This window comes from Poecilia latipinna, unplaced genomic scaffold (genome assembly GCF_001443285.1).
Source record: "Poecilia latipinna isolate Pla-1442-1.1 unplaced genomic scaffold, P_latipinna-1.0 Scaffold383, whole genome shotgun sequence".
Lineage (NCBI taxonomy): Eukaryota > Metazoa > Chordata > Actinopteri > Cyprinodontiformes > Poeciliidae > Poecilia > Poecilia latipinna.
Genome location: NW_015112999.1, coordinates 52,826 through 67,885, shown reverse-complemented (window position 1 = coordinate 67,885; position 15,060 = coordinate 52,826). Strand labels below are relative to the sequence as shown.

General features: G+C 38.2%; 1 protein-coding gene across 5 annotated transcripts in view; it reads left to right on the top strand.

The window, feature by feature from the left end:
* stard13b (StAR related lipid transfer domain containing 13b) overlaps positions 1-13,486 on the top strand; it is a 72,761-nt gene extending 59,275 nt beyond the window's left edge. For all 5 annotated transcript variants that reach the window (XM_015036853.1, XM_015036855.1, XM_015036854.1 and 2 more), the window contains 13 exons: positions 1,428-1,499; positions 2,560-2,641; positions 5,960-6,023; positions 7,016-8,376; positions 8,472-8,642; positions 8,898-9,057; positions 10,108-10,306; positions 10,395-10,608; positions 11,031-11,145; positions 11,255-11,476; positions 11,972-12,189; positions 12,311-12,487; positions 12,615-13,486. In XM_015036853.1, coding sequence (XP_014892339.1) covers positions 1,428-1,499; positions 2,560-2,641; positions 5,960-6,023; positions 7,016-8,376; positions 8,472-8,642; positions 8,898-9,057; positions 10,108-10,306; positions 10,395-10,608; positions 11,031-11,145; positions 11,255-11,476; positions 11,972-12,189; positions 12,311-12,487; positions 12,615-12,732 — 3,173 coding nt within the window. In that variant the 3' untranslated portion in view covers positions 12,733-13,486. The remainder of the gene's footprint in view (positions 1-1,427; positions 1,500-2,559; positions 2,642-5,959; positions 6,024-7,015; positions 8,377-8,471; positions 8,643-8,897; positions 9,058-10,107; positions 10,307-10,394; positions 10,609-11,030; positions 11,146-11,254; positions 11,477-11,971; positions 12,190-12,310; positions 12,488-12,614) is intronic.
* Positions 13,487-15,060: the final 1,574 nt, after the last annotated feature.

Genomic DNA, 15,060 nt, shown 5'->3' with positions numbered 1-15,060 from the left:
ACTGTGGCGCATGTTGCAGCTGCTGTGTGCCGGTCCCAATTTGGAGCTGGGATTTCTGATTTGCTTTAGTGATTCCCTTTTAGCTGTGTGTTTAGCTGAAGATGAACTTATGTGCTGTTTGCTCTTAGTCAAGAGCAAAGTTTTTCATGTTCTTTAAAACATGAAAAACGTCTGTGCAAAGACTTATTTGGACACGATATTGTTTTAAAGATTGGTTCTGGTAAGTTTAGTCAACTCATAGCATTTTTATTGTCTTTCTGATTCCATTGATAGTTGTAGCCTGACTTTATGATTATATCACGGTTAAACAGCCAAAGATCTTCATCTGACTTTCTGCTCTGAGATGACATCAAATAATCATATTTGCTTGATAAATGAATTGAGATGAGGCCGCTTGCTTGAGAAATTACACCAGAGCTGAATTGTAAACTGTCGTGGTTTTCATTCTAAACTTTACTGCTTGTGATCTTTTCTTGTATTAATACAAAATATATAGATATATTGTATTTTTAGTCATTCTCTTTTAAATAAGAATTATTATTACCTCGGTTCCTAATGTGTTTTTTTTTTTTTTTGTGGGTTGTAGCACTGATGTGTCAGGTATCATTTCTCACGTAGGCGGTAATAGTCTCCAATTCTATTAGCATTAATGGAAAGGTGTCAACAGTCTTTTTCCTTTGCAGACCATCGGTGGCACTGACAGCTTCACTCTGCAGGTCACCAGAGGCAATTTATGATCCGGAGAACAGGATAATCGCTTTTTCAGGCGTTTCTTAGCTTGGAGAAGGAGAGCACTGACAATCATTTTAATCAGTTTCGCAACTTTTATTAATAAATCTATCCTAGATGAATGTTTTTTTCAACAGTGGGAAAAAAAATCTTGCAAAAAAAAAAAAAAGTTGTTTTGTTGCTATTAACAGATTTGCCATGTTGCCATGAGCATTTTTGTAATTTGCACACAGAACTTCTGTTTTGTAATCTGTTAATCTGACGTATATGACTCAGATGTTCTTAACAAATAGTAAATCACGTCTTGTTTTAACATGCGTGTTCTCTTGCCTTATAACGAATTTAAACCATAGGAACGGTATGACGGATGTTTTTTGTTTTTAAAACACAATATTTCAAGCTGTTCATTTTTAGGAGCAACACTAATAACACTCTGTAAGCGATGTCCTACAAAAAAGTTGCCACATTAATGGAAGTTCTCTTTAAGGAGTTTGTACTTTTTGCTCCTATTTTGCATATAAAGAGAAATCCATTTGGTCCTTCCACACCCGACTCAATATGAAAAAGATGCCAAGAGATTTTTCTTTTCTTTATTTATTTTTTTTTTTGATAAATCCTTTGGTGGTTTTGTTTAAATTGAAAATGATCTTAATTAATGTGGTTTATTTTCACTTTTCATCTCTGTTGTTGCCTTGCAGAAATTGAGGCAAAAGAGGCGTGTGACTGGCTGCGGGCAGCAGGATTTCCCCAGTATGCTCAGCTCTTTGAAGGTAATGAAAGCACTCACTGAAACTCCTACACACATTCATCATCACAGGGGGGAGAATTGTTTGTAGAAAGCTAGGGGTTAATGAAGTTGCACATGGTTAACCCAGTTCTGTAATGAACCAAAAGTTTTATTTATTTATTTATTTTTATTTCAGATCTATTGTGAAATGAGAATATTTGTACGTGATCTTTTGAAGTAAATAGTTGTGCCGTGTCATCTGGTCTTTCTCGAACACTGATCACAGAACCCTGTACAGATTGCGTGCCTTCAAGCTGGAGCCCCGAGCAGATCTGCAGACACCACAAAACAAACACAACATCAGATGCTTTTAAAAATCTAATCACTTCCATCCAACAAGTACTTTATAAACATGCCTGCTGTGCTTGACGCCTGAAGTCATGGGAAGAAATTGGTTTTATCAGAGCTTTAAGGGGCTTTACTCCCACAGATCTCTGTGTTGAGGCCTGACTTTTGATGTGCAGTATAGAGCTATGCAACTTTTTCTCCTGACAGCTTGTGGAAACGTAATAATAATAAAGAGGGGACTGATGATCTTGTCAAAGTGCAGAGTTCTTCATGCTGATGTTATGTGTTAAAAACCTTTTTAATAAATAAATCAATCCATTATTGAGTTTTTTAAAGCCCTTGATATCTTTGAATCCCTGCCCTTTTGAACAGGCAAAGCCTTGTTGAGCCATGGCTGCTCATTGTAGCTTCTGTTTTCCATGAGAAGAGACTAACTTCACATGAATTTAGTGAAACGATGGATTCAGTCTCTTAAGTTATGTAACAGGAAGCTCATACCGAGAGCAAGTCGCAATGCCCACACAAGTGCGAGCTCTGTTATTTGGGCTAATTCTGTCTGTTTTCATTCAAATTACAGAAAGTTTCATGGCTCCTCTTTACCACTGCAATGAATGTTGTGGTTTCCAGGCACTTCAATTTTTCCTTTGTGTTAAACAGAACTTGTAGAAAGTGGATTATTAAGAATACCACTCACTCTGGATTTTTGCACTCATGTTTTCTGTCTCTGATTTTTATTTATTTTTCCCCCCCTTTAGATTCACAGTTTCCAATTGACATCACGCCTGTGAAAAGAGATCATGACTTTCTGGACAAAGATCTGGTGGAAACTCTGTGCAAGTAAGTGAAATGAGTCACTAAATAAAATGAGAGTCAGTGGCAGAAGATATACTTGTAGATCAGTAGAAGAATCTATGCAGAGTTGCTCATAGTCTTAGGTTGTCCCTGGTAAAGACTTGTAGAAACCTTTAAACTACAGCAGTATGTGACTGAAGCAGAAATCAAAACTAAGAACCAAAATACTTTTGCTTCCAAGACATTTATTCAATGAAGAAAAATCATGTTTCCAGGTTAAGAACTTATTGTTTTTATGCCAAAATTATTAGTACCCCTACTTTAAATTAGATTTTTTTCTTTTTTACAACTTCCCTTTGCCAACAGAAGAAGCTATTCGTCTTCTCCCATAACAGTTTACAAGAATGGAACAAACAGAAAACATGATCTTTGACCGTTCTGTGTCTCACAATCTCTCTGCATTGTCCACAGTTCAGGGTTATGTTTCTGTCATGCGCTCTTCTTCAAATCACCCAAAAGGTTTTTAATAGGATTTAATCTGCAGACTGACATGGTCATGTAAGAAGATTGATTTCGTGAGGGTTTTTGATTTAACGATATTTTCCTTTTTATCCAAAGATGAAAGTAAAAATAATTTACAGGTTATAGAATCCACCAGATTCACATTTAAAATGTTCTGGTTTCTCAAAGGGTTCATGAAATCATGAAATAATAGACATGAATAAGGTTCCTACCAACAAGCCCACAGCATCCAAAAGTGAGCAGTACGTACTTTCCCTTATATTCATACTTTGTTTCCCCTTCTGGAGTTTGACATGAAACAAACTTCATGTTTGTTTGTGATAGCAGGACAGAAGAGACCTTTTACTGGCATGCATCCTAAACAACCAGTTGGGATGTAGATAGAGTTATTGATCCCAGGATGTCACTCTTTGGTGCAGTACTTTAACTGGGCATTGATTTTAGTTCAATTTCCATTAATCTCTTTGTACATGATGACAAGAAAAATTTGGCTAGCCAAGTAATTGGTGACAAAGAGACGAGGGCCTCTACATCATGTCACATTGATATCCCAGGAAAACAGAGAATACTATTTTAATAAGCTGAAAGTTCCTTTAAACTCGTAACAATTTTTTAAAAAATTAAATAAAAATTTAAAAAGTTATTCAATTCCATCATTGTTAATGGATATTATTATGGGTATATGTAATTCTGCCCCATTGGGTTTAGTAAAAAATAAAACAAAACAAAAAACACCATATATGGGATTTATTCTTTCCCACTGAATAAAACTGAACTTATAAATTTGAAAATTATAATATTTCTTGTGTGACAATATCCCAATGTAATAACACTCTTAACAAATGTTTGCCTAGAGTTGCAACAAAATTAGCCACATTTTCATATAAAATAACATTAAAACAAAAGGCATTTTAAGTTGTACGGTCTTACCTGTGCAACATAATGTTATTTCTATTTTCCCTTACTAGAATATAAGAATATTATAAGACACAAAATGTTTCCCACAAATTGATATGTTCAAAAATATGCAGACTGAATACAAATTGCTTATAGTAGCTTATTAGTTTATTTCAGCGTGTTTACATTAAACTTACCTAATTTTCTTACTTTAAAAGAGAATAGAAAGAAATTATCTTCACTTCTCAAATATATGGCAATAACTTCATGTTTTTCCCCCTCTTGGTTAATGATTTTTTTTATGAAGAATAAAATAATTGTACCATCAGCTGATGCCTCCACATTGCTTTTAGAGCCCATGTAGTCCCCCCCCCCAAGCCAAAATGAAAACAGCACTTAAGCAACTACAGTAACTATGGAAACGATCCAAAGAGGGAACCAGGAGAGACATTAGCGGTGCCTCGCACTGCTCAACATATTGTGACTCTAAACAACCCTAAAGCAACTCATCTGCATTCCAAACTAGCCACTGGATGAATAGGAAACAATTGGAAACAGTTCCACCTCCAGTGTGATTTTGCCCGTGACTTTCCACCATCGCTATGGTAACGTAAGAATAGGCCTTTAGTCAGTGATGCCACCACAGTCCCAGAGCAAAAATAAATGCCACCCTGCATACCATGCGTTCCTTCGACTGAACAGATAGATATTTCATACGTGCTGGTGCAGCCTCTGATCTCCGGCTAAGTACCCTCTTATTTTAGCGACCACATTTAAAGCTCTTTAGGCGTGTGGAATAAAGGGCCCCCCTGCTTGGAAATCCTCTCTTTAGTTCCGTATGCTGCTATCTTCAGTAACAATCATGGGAAAGTCTTGTTTTAATAACCCCTATCATCTACAGCTTTGGAGCGCAGTTAGAGCCTCCATCACAGCGAGCTTGGAAAAGAATCTGGAGCAGTCAACCCCTGATTATCTTTCCACAAATTTGTTACATTTTTCTGCAACAAGTCAGCTCAGCTGTTGTGTGTATTTTCCCACAATTTTTATTTTTTTATTTTTTTGGGTGATCCACAAAAAGTGTTTGTCCTGTGATTTCCAGTATCTCTTCAGATTTTCTCACCTTAGAGCAACGAACCTTGATGTGTTTTATTAGAATTTTATGGAAAATGTGATGTGAGGTTGGATCATGAAGAGAAACCAAAAACATGTAGGGTTGTGGAGCAGCTCAGGGTGGCGTGAGGTTATAACACAAAAGAAGAATCTTTGAACATCTCAGCGAGCGCTGCTTTCATCCATCTTTTCAAAAAATGACGTTACTGTTCAAGTGTTTGTGGATACTTTTGCAAAGCATCTGTATATTGCATTTGGAACACAAACAAGCTTTCCTAAGCTGAACACGGAAAACATGCTCCGAGCCCTGACCTGGGATTTAATTCACATATTGTGGACATCAGTTTCTTCTTTCTCTGTGTGACCTTTGAAATAGAGGAATTATTAACTATGCTATATTTTTAGGGAACAAAGTTTTTGTGTGAAGTCTGTTAAACAAAGAAACAATATACTGTTCAGGATGGTTTCAAAGAATGATTCAACGCCATACTTAGTGACATCATCTTTGAGTGAGTGAGTAGGGTTTGACATTTTTTATATCTAAATTTGAATCTCAAAATAATCCATGCAGCCCTTCAAGCCACCAGCATCTCCACCCAGACTCAACAGAAAGAGAACCAAATAGCTGGCAATTACTGACGTTTATTAGATTAAGGATATTATTATATTGACCAGCTCCGTTTCCCTAAGGGATCTGGTTGTGCATCCAGAGCGGGGCCTGATCAGATTAACATTCAAACGGCTCTCAGAAGTTGAATGAAAATCTATTTTTGGTACGTTCATTCGAGAGTTAATGTCCTGCTTGTTCAGTTCAGTTTCCATCTTTTCTTTCAGGCGGCTTAACACACTCAACAAGTGTGCCTCTATGAAGCTTGATGTGAATCTTCCAAAGAAGAAGGTGAGTATAACTCCTGACTGTTTATCACCATGTTGTTTATTTAACCGCAAAGAGTTTCTTGGTATGACACTACAATAATAGCTACTTTTTGAAAAATACCATACAACCAGTGGTTTTATTTGACTTTGTGAAAAAATGAAAATGTATTAATAACATCATAAAATTTTGATTTGCCAACACATATTTTTAGGTGATTCTGATTGATCTTTAAGCACTATAATATAAAAGATTTATGAGTTGTATCGCAAACACTTTTTCCCCAGCCTTCCTGCCATAAGCAATCAATATTTGTTTATATTAGGAGCAGAGGAAGTTTCACAGCAGGTGTGTGAGAGAGAGAGAGCTGTTGCTGTTGGTTTCAAGTTTCAAAACAGACTAAATTATGAAGTCTCTGCCATCATAGATAAAGCATTACTTCAATTAGCAAAGTAGTCTATGTGTGTGTGTGTGTGTGTGTGTGTGTGTGTGTGCATGTAGGTGTGTGTGTGTGTAGATGCTTAATGACTTTGAACATTTCCAAATGGCTTCCAACATTTTAGTTAGACATCAAAAGCTCAAAAGAGCCCAAGAGAACAACTTTGCTCTACTCTTTTTCTTTCACAAAATATGCTGAGACATGGCTGCAGTTTGCTCAGGCTGTGAAAGAGCAAAACTTTCATCTGGATCCTTTCGAACTCTTGACGTTTAGTTAAAATGTTGGAAGCCATTTGGAAATTTACAAAGCCATTAAATTGTGATTCACCAGTCAGGGTTTCTTAGACTATTGGTTCTCAGACCTGGTTGTTAAGTACCCTGCCTGTTAATCACATATTCATTTAATTAAGCTGTTTGGAGGCAAGGAAGCACCTAAAATATGCAGGGCAGGGGTAATGAGGACCAGGTTTGGGAACCACTGGCCTAGCCTAAATATCGTCGGAAAAAACTAAATTGCACTGAAAAATTACCAGACCGTTTCCTGCTACATCTCTCATATATTATCTTTATATCTCTAGAGTGAAGACTCAGATGAAGAAGATCTCTTCGCCATCAGTGACAAATGGACCTTTGAGTGGAGCAGCAGACGTTGGTCCAGATTACAGGACATCGACTGTCTGCTTAGAACGCACGGAGAAGGCCAAACATCTAAAGACGGCTTGCCTCTCCACAGTACGACCAGCAGGGAGAGTGTTCTGACGGATCTCAGTGAGCCCGAGGTCTCATCATTGCACAGTGAAAGCAGCGGGGGCAGTGGTCGAAGGGGCCTTAGCACGGAAGACTCTGACTGCTCCAATCGCACCTGCTCAGATTCTGCAGCGATGCCAGACTCGACATCTCTCACAATGCCTCACATCCCCAAAGAATTTTCCCACTATCGCTCTGTGCCTGACAAGCAAGGCAAGTTTAGCCGCACCCGTGCCAAAGACTTCCTGAAGCGCATGGAAACCCTGAGATCTAAAGGAACCTCAGTGAGGGATCGGAAAACTTTGGTCATTAGCTCTCCTGTCATGCAGCAGGAGGCTCAGGCACTGAAGACGCTGCATTGTGTCGAGATCGTAAATGGTGATGCTGGAGCTCCAGAACTCCCATCAGGCAGAATACTGTCACCACAATCCGGCAGTGAGGGTAGCAGTCATTCCAGTGGCAGCACTGTCAGCACACCAAGTCTGAAAGAACGAAAGCCTCACCGTGCTGACCACAAGCGCAGTGGGATGTATCTGGAGGACTTAGACATTTTCTCAGGCAACCAAATGAACAAAGTCGCAGAACACAACCGCAGAAATGAATTCTGCTCCTATGAAGATCTAGTGGTCCACATTCCCAAAGACCATAAGCCAGGAACTTTTCCCAAAGCGCTATCCATAGAAAGCCTGTCCCCAACCAATGGAGCCATCAACTGGCATACAGGAAGCATGCACCTGGACTCCACACTAATTTCATGCAGAAAGGAATCCAGACCTGTTACACAATGCTGCTCCAGAGGAAGCCGAATCAGTGTCTACGATAATGTTCCTGGGTCACACTTGTACGCCAGTACTGGAGACTTAATAGACTTGGAGAAAGAAGACCTTTTCCCTCACCTGGATGATATACTGCTACATGTAAATGGTCTGCAGCAGATAGTGGACCACTGGTCAAAAAATGTCCTGCCTACAGGAGAGGGGGTGATGCAGCTGGATAGTGAAAAAGAAGATACGGTACGGCTGCAGTCCTCTAGTCAGATCACTTTAGATTTTGAGGAAAACTCTGTCACCGAAAGCCATACTACTCCTGGTGACGGAGACAGAGACAAAGTATCATTAGCTGAGACTGAATCTACCAGATTCAGGGAACGGAGGGACTCTGGAGTTGGTGCTTCACTCACCAGACCTAACAGGTAGGATTCATGACAGTGTGCTTAATCAGGCTGTGCCAATGTATAATGAAATGTTATGAACAAAAACAAATGTTTTTTTTCTGCTTTGGCATTAGGTTACGATGGCCCAGCTTCCAGATATCCAATCGTCTCAGTCACTCAATGGCATCCCTGCAAATTACAAACCAGTCAGCAGGCCAGCTGAGTTTGTTACAGAAGTTTTCTCTCTTGCGTCTTACAGCAATCATGGAAAAATATTCCATGTCTAACAAGCATGGGTGGACTTGGTAAGTGTTATTAAAACAACGCACAGGCAACAATAATACTCTATGTCTCATCAGTCAGAAAGACCTTTTTTTTTTTAATTAATTAACCTGTATTTTATGAAATCTATTTTAAATGTGTTGGGTTTTGTCAAGTAAAGAAGAAATCCTTGAAATTACCTTCCTTTATTACTGGCTGTTGTTGAGTAACTTTATATTTTCTTTTTTTATGCATGTTTTTAAAGACAATTCATTAATAACATTCATTAATGTTTGTAGGTCTGTACCAAAATTTATGAAGAGAACGAAGGTACCAGACTATAAGGACAAGAATGTGTTTGGAGTGCCACTCATAGTGAATGTGCAGCGCTCCGGTCAGCCCCTGCCGCTTGGCCTCCAGCAGGCTTTGAGGTACCTGAGAAGTCAGTGTCTTGACCAGGTCAGTAACCTCCCAACGTTAAGATGTGTGCTCTTAATCTATAGGAGAAGCTGAAAAGCAAGTTCATGTACTGTACAGCAAATGGACTCAAAGCTTGATTGGGGATCATTTTGGATGAACTTCCACATCAGTGCCGTTTCACGTGCTCCCAATCAGCCTGTGGCTTTGCTGCGGTGATAAAGAAGTCAAGGTTGCCTTTATAGCAGCGTCCAACTTGCCTCCACTGTTAGTTTTTTGGTCCCTTATTATCTTCATGACTGTACTGCATGAATTCTCTATGACGTTTAGGAAGGTTTGCTAGCCAAACAATCATAGTACTACTATAGCCAGTAAGTTTCTGATAGATGACCGCAATAACTTAGAACTTGAGAGGACACACTCTGCTGAGAGCAGCAGAGGACATGTCTCCTCAAACCATCATTGAGTGTGAAAACTTCACAATGGACTTTAACTAAGATTCAAATGCAAAATGTCCTTTATGCAAAAGGAGGTCTTTAAAAAGTCCAGACCTTTCTTTTTTTTTTTTTTTGACTCAGGTGGGATGCTTCTGACGTTCCTACTACAGCAATGGCTTATTACAAGGAATGCGACAGCTGTAACTGTCATTTGTTGTGGCTCTTGGAACGCTCCAACTGCAAAATCCCTAAAACTCATGAAGGGGTTTTCCTTCACAATCCACTCCTGGTTGCAGTTGTCTATATTATGCATGAGCGCTTTTCTTCCACCGTTTGCTCCTTAATTCTTATTTCCATTGGTATTTCTGAATACAGCACTCTGTGAACTTTTCTGTTGCTTTTTCTGGCTTATGTGATTGCGTAACCATAACACAGCCAACACATAATGTCTCTGTGGGGATAATTTTGTTTCATGTATTTTTTTTTGTTGTTTTCGAATCTTAGTAGACAGTTTTCATTTTTGAGTTGAATTACTAAATAAGTAAACACTTTTACAATATTCTAATGTATTGAGATGCCATTTGATACAATGCTGCGAATGAATTCCATGCACTGAAAATGCCTCTGTGCTAAAGGATTTCTGTTTGTCTTCCAGGTGGGTCTGTTTCGAAAGTCTGGGGTGAAGTCCCGAATTCATGCTCTAAGGCAGATGAATGAAAGCTCTCCAGATAATGTGAACTATGAAGATCAGTCCGCCTACGATGTGGCTGACATGGTGAAGCAGTTTTTCAGGGATTTACCTGAACCTCTGCTCACCAGCAAGCTAGGGGAGACATTCCTCCATATTTACCAGTGTAAGCATAACCTTCTCTCTTGGTGGTGATATTTTCTATCTCCTTCTTTGCTTTCCAACAAGAAATGTAAAATATTTTATGTGTGCAGATGTGCCAAAGGACCAAAGGTTACAAGCTGTCCAAGCAGCCATAATGTTGATGCCGGATGAAAACCGAGAGGTGCTGCAGACGCTCCTCTGTTTTCTGAGCGATGTCACTTCTTCCGTGGAGGAAAATCAGATGACACCCATGAACATTGCAGTGTGCCTGGCCCCTTCTCTGTTTCACCTCAATATAATGAGGAAGGACAATCTATCACCAAAGTAATTTCTCTTGGATTATTGCATTGTATTTAATTTAATGTCTGTCCTTTCAGCTCCTCTGCAAAAAAAAAAAAAAGTGTATAATGAGCATAGTTTGCCCGCGTTTCATTAACTTCTGTGTAATTATCTTTACTATGACTCCATAAAGCATGGCTTGAAGTTCGCTACGGAGCTTACTCAGCCCTTAGGGGTACATTAGATTACTCTCTCGGTGCCAGTTTACTAAGGTTATGACCCTTTTTTATGCTTGCTGTTTTAGAAGCTCAAGCTGTGTACAAACAAAGTAAATCTATCACATTAAAATTTCTTTAAAAGGACCAAAGGGGTTTCCCACAGGGGGAATAAGGTCTTATACTTCATTTATTTAGGATGTTGTACTGAACTCTGTTAGATTTGAACATTTTTTTCCCCTTTCTCTCTAGGGCCATGCAGAAAAAGTATGCCACAGGCAGACCGGATCAGAAGGACCTGAATGAAAACTTAGCTGCAACACAGGGCCTTGCTCATATGATCATGGAGTGCAATCGTCTCTTTGAGGTAGAGCCAGTAATTGAGAATTGCCAAAAACAATTTCATGCCTGGATGTAACACCCTCTCCTGAATTCATTTGGATCTAGTCTGACCTATAATTTGGTTTACCCATTAGATCCCTCATGAGATGGTTACTCAGTCGCGCAATTCTTATGTGGAGGCCGACTTGCATGCACCGACAATTGATGAGCTGTGCAGACAGCTGGAAGAGGATGATGGAACATATCAAACACATTTGGAAGGGAGACTACAAACTTTCCTTAAAGAGGCCAGAGAGAAGTCCAAATATTGGGTGTCATGCAGCAGTTCAGATAACACAGAGCTGTACTACAAAAAGGTTGGTGGTCTTTTTTCTGTTTTTGATCTTAATTTGCTGGTCATTTTGCCCCTTCTGCATTTCCTGCTTTTGTAGGTTTTCGCATTCCACATTTTTGGTCATAAAACAAAGTCATCTGTTGCAGGGGAGCATTTCATGCCCAATTTGGCAATTAGTGATTTGAAGTAACTTTCTATAATTATTTTAGCTCTCTGTTGAATATATGCAGCTGGATGTTGCTTAGAGTTATTTCTATGTACATTTGTGTCATAAACTGGTGTAATGTACTGATTTTAGAAAATAACTTTATTTATGGGTACCAAATGAAAGTTGAGAGGGATGAAAGGGCAAGGTTTGACAACAAAATGGGAGTTTGAATCGTCAAAGTGCAAATTCATCTGGCACCCAACATTTGTTTGTACTCAATTATATATCAGCAAACCAAAAATTAGTGATTGCCTTAACAAAATATTTAAAATGAATTAAATTTAACATGTTTGTGCTTTTTTTTGGCAGGTGGGGGATGGAAATCCTCTAAGACGTTGGCGAGTGTCTGTAGAAGTGGAAGCGCCGCCATCCGTTGTGTTAAACCGCGTACTGCGGGAGCGCCACCTGTGGGACATGGACCTGCTCCAGTGGAAAGTGTGTGAGACGCTGGATAAACAAACAGAGGTGTTTCAGTACGTCCTCAGCCGCATGCCTCCTCATCCCAGTAGGGATTTTGTAGCTCTCAGGTGAGTAACAGCTAAAAATAAATAAACGACACATCATCTTTTAATTCTAATAGGCTAAATCAAATCTAAAATTTGATTTTGTGTTTTCTTCTTCTTTTTTTTTTTTTTTTTTTTTGCAAAGGTCTTGGAGGACAGACTTGCCCAAGGGTGCTTGCTCATTGGTTTCTGTATCCATAGAGCATGAAGACTCCTCTGCTACAGAAGGAGTTCGAGCTATGATCCTGGAGTCAAACTACCTACTGGAACCGTGTGGCTCCGGAAAGTCAAGACTAACTCACATCTGCAGAGTTGACTTAAAGTAAATCTAAAAATAATTTGTCCTAGAATTTTCAGACTTATACATCTAAATCTAAATCACAAAATCAATGCATTTGCCTTGTGTTGTTATTTAGCGTGCGGTATTAAGAATATGGTTTTGATTTCAGGGGAAGGACTCCAGATTGGTACAACAAAGCATTTGGTCATCTTTGCGCTGCAGAAGCTGCCCGGATCCGCAATTCCTTCCAGCCGCTGATCGCAGATGGACCAGAAACCAAAATCTGAAACTGTTATGTCTGTTAAGCTTTGAGATCGGGACTGAGCTGTTGAGTCGTTGCTAAAAGCCTCACATGAATTGCACAGACAGTTCCCCTGAACAAAAGCACAGCTTGTTTTCGTGAAAGAGCTCTGAAAACAGTTTCAAGCCTTTCAACTTGCACATGGGCAAAGGAGGATATTTTTAGGTGCTGAGCATAATTCATTTGGGAAATTAATTAAATTGCCAATGTCTTTCACTTTATAATTTTATTTAGCTTCTGTTGTGATTTTTTTTTTTTGTTTAAATATAAATATGTATTGGTGTTATTTACAATGTCCAGGACATTCAAGCTCTTAAATGCTTCTGAGAAGCATTAGTTAATCAGTACAGATTTAAGTAATATAATTATCTAAACCCAAGTGTTTGTATATTTGTGAGTGAATATTTTGTAATTAAGAACAAATTGTACATTCTGTACATATGAGAACAGGTAAATAGTACATATGTTAATTTCATATATTGATTCTTACATGGTCAGACTTCTTTTAATATACACGGTACAGGATTGTAAGCTGGTTTTACTTTGGTCATGTAATGACATTTTTAAATATGTGTAATTTTATGTAACTTTGACCTCCAATAGTTGTGGAAAATAATGACTGAAGGTTTGACTTGATCATACCTGCTTTATGGTACTGGCTCATACAGTCAGGTACAAGACACAGTCTTGTGCTTTTTTGTTTTTTTGTTTGTTTTTTAATAAAACTATCTTTATTATAAGACTTTTTTGTGCAGATTAATTCTGAATCTTACCGTTGTATCAAGACATAAATCATAGTTGGTACTTGACAGCAGCTCACCCTGAAGGGAAAGGTAGAAATTCTCCAAAAATATGTTGACACCAAACTGTGCTGGTGGTGTTCAGTCCTCACCTTTGATTCCCGACACTTGATCAGAGAATCAAAGGTGAGGTTTGTTCATTCTGTAGACCTGTGAATGCATTTAATGGCATGTTGAAGACAATAGAAATTCTGCTGACAGCATCTATACAATCAGTAAGATAACTATATATTATGAGAGATTGAAAAAAACAAAAACAAACAAAAAAAAAAAAAAGCACAATAATTTTTGTAAAACTGCAGAAATTATCTCAGCTCTGGAGTTAGAGGGACCTCTACTGGACATTTAAGGGGAACACATCCGCTGGGAGACATCAGAGACATTTAGTTTGATATTAAAATTTTAAAGTGATCCAAAATTTACTGAATAATTTAGCTGTTGTGACTTATACCTTTTTATATCTTATATTGAAGTAAGACTAGAGAGGGGAAAAAAAAACCTCAATATTCAACAGAGAAGTAAACATGACTTTCAAAATTAAATACGTTCAGCTTTAGCAGATTTTTAAAAATAATAAATAATAAAAACAGATAACATGTAACAAACCTTTATTTTCTGTCCCCTATTCTAAATATTTGCAATCTACAACTTAGTAGATGGGTTGAATGAGCTACTGATACAATAAAGACAAAGTGATACTTACTGAGTTTGTTAGTCAGGACTTGATGCACCGGATTATTTTAATAGAAAGTTAAGTCTAGCTTCAAACATTGAAATAATTGTTTGAAGCTAAACTTAAAATCAAAAATCAGTTTAACAAAAACCTGAAATTGAAAAAAAAAGACTAAGAGAGGGAGTATTTATCTGTTAAGTATGACTATGTGTGGGCAGGATATATTAGGCAGCAAGCTGACTTTTTTTCTTCTTCTCAAAACGGATGGGTTTCAGTAAGAAAAGCAACAACAATTTGACAAGGACCAAATTGTGATGGCTAGACAACTGGGTCAGGACATGTCCAGTACTGCAACTCTTGAGGGGTATTCCAGATGTGCAGATGTCATATGTATCAAAAAAGGCTGAAGGAAGGGACAGAGGTGAACTGCCCAAAGTGAAGGCTGCCCTCTGTGGTCTGATCAAAAAGACAAACTGCTTTACCTCAAGCTGCTAAAAATCACCTCCATTGTAAATAGAGTCCACTTGTATGTAGTTTATTCTGAGTATACACCCAACTGTTCTTATAAGCCTTTTAGGAAATTTAATGAAGTTTATTGGTGAACTTTGTCTTATCTTTATTCTCAAGAATAAACAGAAGAAGCTAAATAGGGTTTTATTACAAAATAGCATCCCAAACTTTGACATCTGGTGAAGCACTGTTCAATCCATCAACCCAAAATATGAGGAGCATGGCACAACTCCAGATCTACAGAGTCATGGTGGAAACATCAGAGATGGGTGACAAAATATGAAAAAGCTTAATGGGTATGAATATATTTGAAAGTCACTATTTAGTAAAA